This window comes from Olea europaea, unplaced genomic scaffold, assembly GCF_002742605.1.
Source record: "Olea europaea var. sylvestris unplaced genomic scaffold, O_europaea_v1 scaffold25498, whole genome shotgun sequence".
In the NCBI taxonomy this organism is placed as follows: domain Eukaryota; kingdom Viridiplantae; phylum Streptophyta; class Magnoliopsida; order Lamiales; family Oleaceae; genus Olea; species Olea europaea.
In genome coordinates, this window is record NW_019243772.1 from 1 (window position 1) to 1,582 (window position 1,582).

At 37.2% G+C, this 1,582-nt stretch overlaps 1 protein-coding gene across 1 annotated transcript; it reads right to left on the bottom strand.

Moving 5' to 3' along the window:
* Positions 1 to 22: 22 nt before the first annotated feature.
* On the bottom strand, positions 23 to 1,463 carry LOC111382684 (probable starch synthase 4, chloroplastic/amyloplastic; the record flags this gene model as incomplete). Its single annotated transcript, XM_023006723.1, has 6 exons — positions 23 to 162; positions 329 to 404; positions 502 to 563; positions 660 to 809; positions 1,053 to 1,218; positions 1,318 to 1,463. Coding segments are annotated over 6 exons (740 nt in total), but the record flags the coding sequence as incomplete, so codon positions are not given.
* Between the last annotated feature and the right edge of the window lie 119 nt (positions 1,464 to 1,582).

Consider the following 1,582-nt stretch of genomic DNA (forward strand, 5'->3'; position numbering starts at 1 on the left):
AGCCCTTGCTCGGGCAACAGACTTGGCATAAAGTTCTTCATACAACGCCGCTGATGATTCCCAGCTAAAATCTACGCCCATGACCTTTTGGACAAGCTGTTTCCAACCGTCAATGTTATTCTTGTAGAGGTAAAATGCACGCTCTAAAGCATTATTAAATCCCTGTAAATTTCCGTAAAATCTCAGTGTCAAAATGGTTAAGGTTGAGGAGAAAAATGAATGATTTATTCCCAAGAAAGGCCGCAAGAACAGGATAGGTTTAATTGAAAGTTCAATAAATTATCAATGAATAGAAAACAAACTGCAATATCTCAGGATCACTCATTACCTGCTCATCAGCTGTCAAAAATGTGAATCCATTTCTGTACTGAATAGGTATGGCATCATCATCTACATCAAAAACACTGCAAGAGAAATTAAGAGCTTAATTTCAAATGCCCTATCTGTGAAATTGCAAAATTTGCAAGGGTTTATTTAGAAATTGTGCGCTGAGTAGCCAACCTATCATTGAGACCACCGGTTTTTCTAGCTATCGGGATCGAACCATATCTCATTGCAATCATCTACATCCATGTAACAGGGATTGAAACAGAATCAAGATTAATAAACTAAGTTTTCAATGTTCAAGGGTGACAGCCAAAGCAATTCTTCGAGCATACCTGTGTAAGGCCACAAGGCTCAAAGATAGATGGAATAGTAAGCATGTCAGTGGCTGCATAAATTAAGTGGGAAAGAGACTCATCGTACTTCAATATCAACCGAACATGTTCGTGACTCTGAAAATGGTTTGCAATATCCTCGAATTCTTTCTGTCATAAAAACGAATACCAGTGTCATATTTTTTCAATGAAAAAACATGATCATTCAAATTATCTTGATGATGAAGAACGTATAGTAATATAAACATGTAACCAAAATTCTTCGTATTACCCTCTACGGAGAAGGTCGGAGGATATCTTCTTTTTTCCTTTTATCATTTTCTTTAACAAGTTCAAGTGGTAAAAAGCTACACGGTTGTGTATGCCCTAATAGAGATAGAAGGTAGAAATTACCTGAATGTGTGGCACTGGACTGGATCCAAGAAGAACGAACTGTCCTCCCAATTCCAATGTCCGATATATTGCATGCCTAATAAGATGCACACCCTTTTGAGGTACCAATCTTGTTATGCAACCAACCTGCCCAGCAAAAAATTGAAAACCCCATTGGACAAAATCTCTGGAAAGGGTAGGGAGGGGGTTTATCTTAATATATGGTGATGTTGAAAATATCATAGCAAATCAATCTACACTCCTTATAAATAGAATGCCATCTCACGCTATTCCTTTTGATACACCCTTGACCGTGCTCAAAAAACTCCCATTTCTAGCCACAAATTTTAATCCATAACGTTTGAAGTGTTTAGTTCCATAGCATTTGCTCATTACCATAACCACACTAACAAAATTTAGATCCCAAAGCTCCTAGGTGTGTTTCGTGGGGTATTCACTGACTCAAAAGGGACAAAGAGCTTTCATCCAGAATCCAAAAAATAAAAAATAAAATATGGAGATCCAAATTTTTAAATCAGTCTTAATTCCAG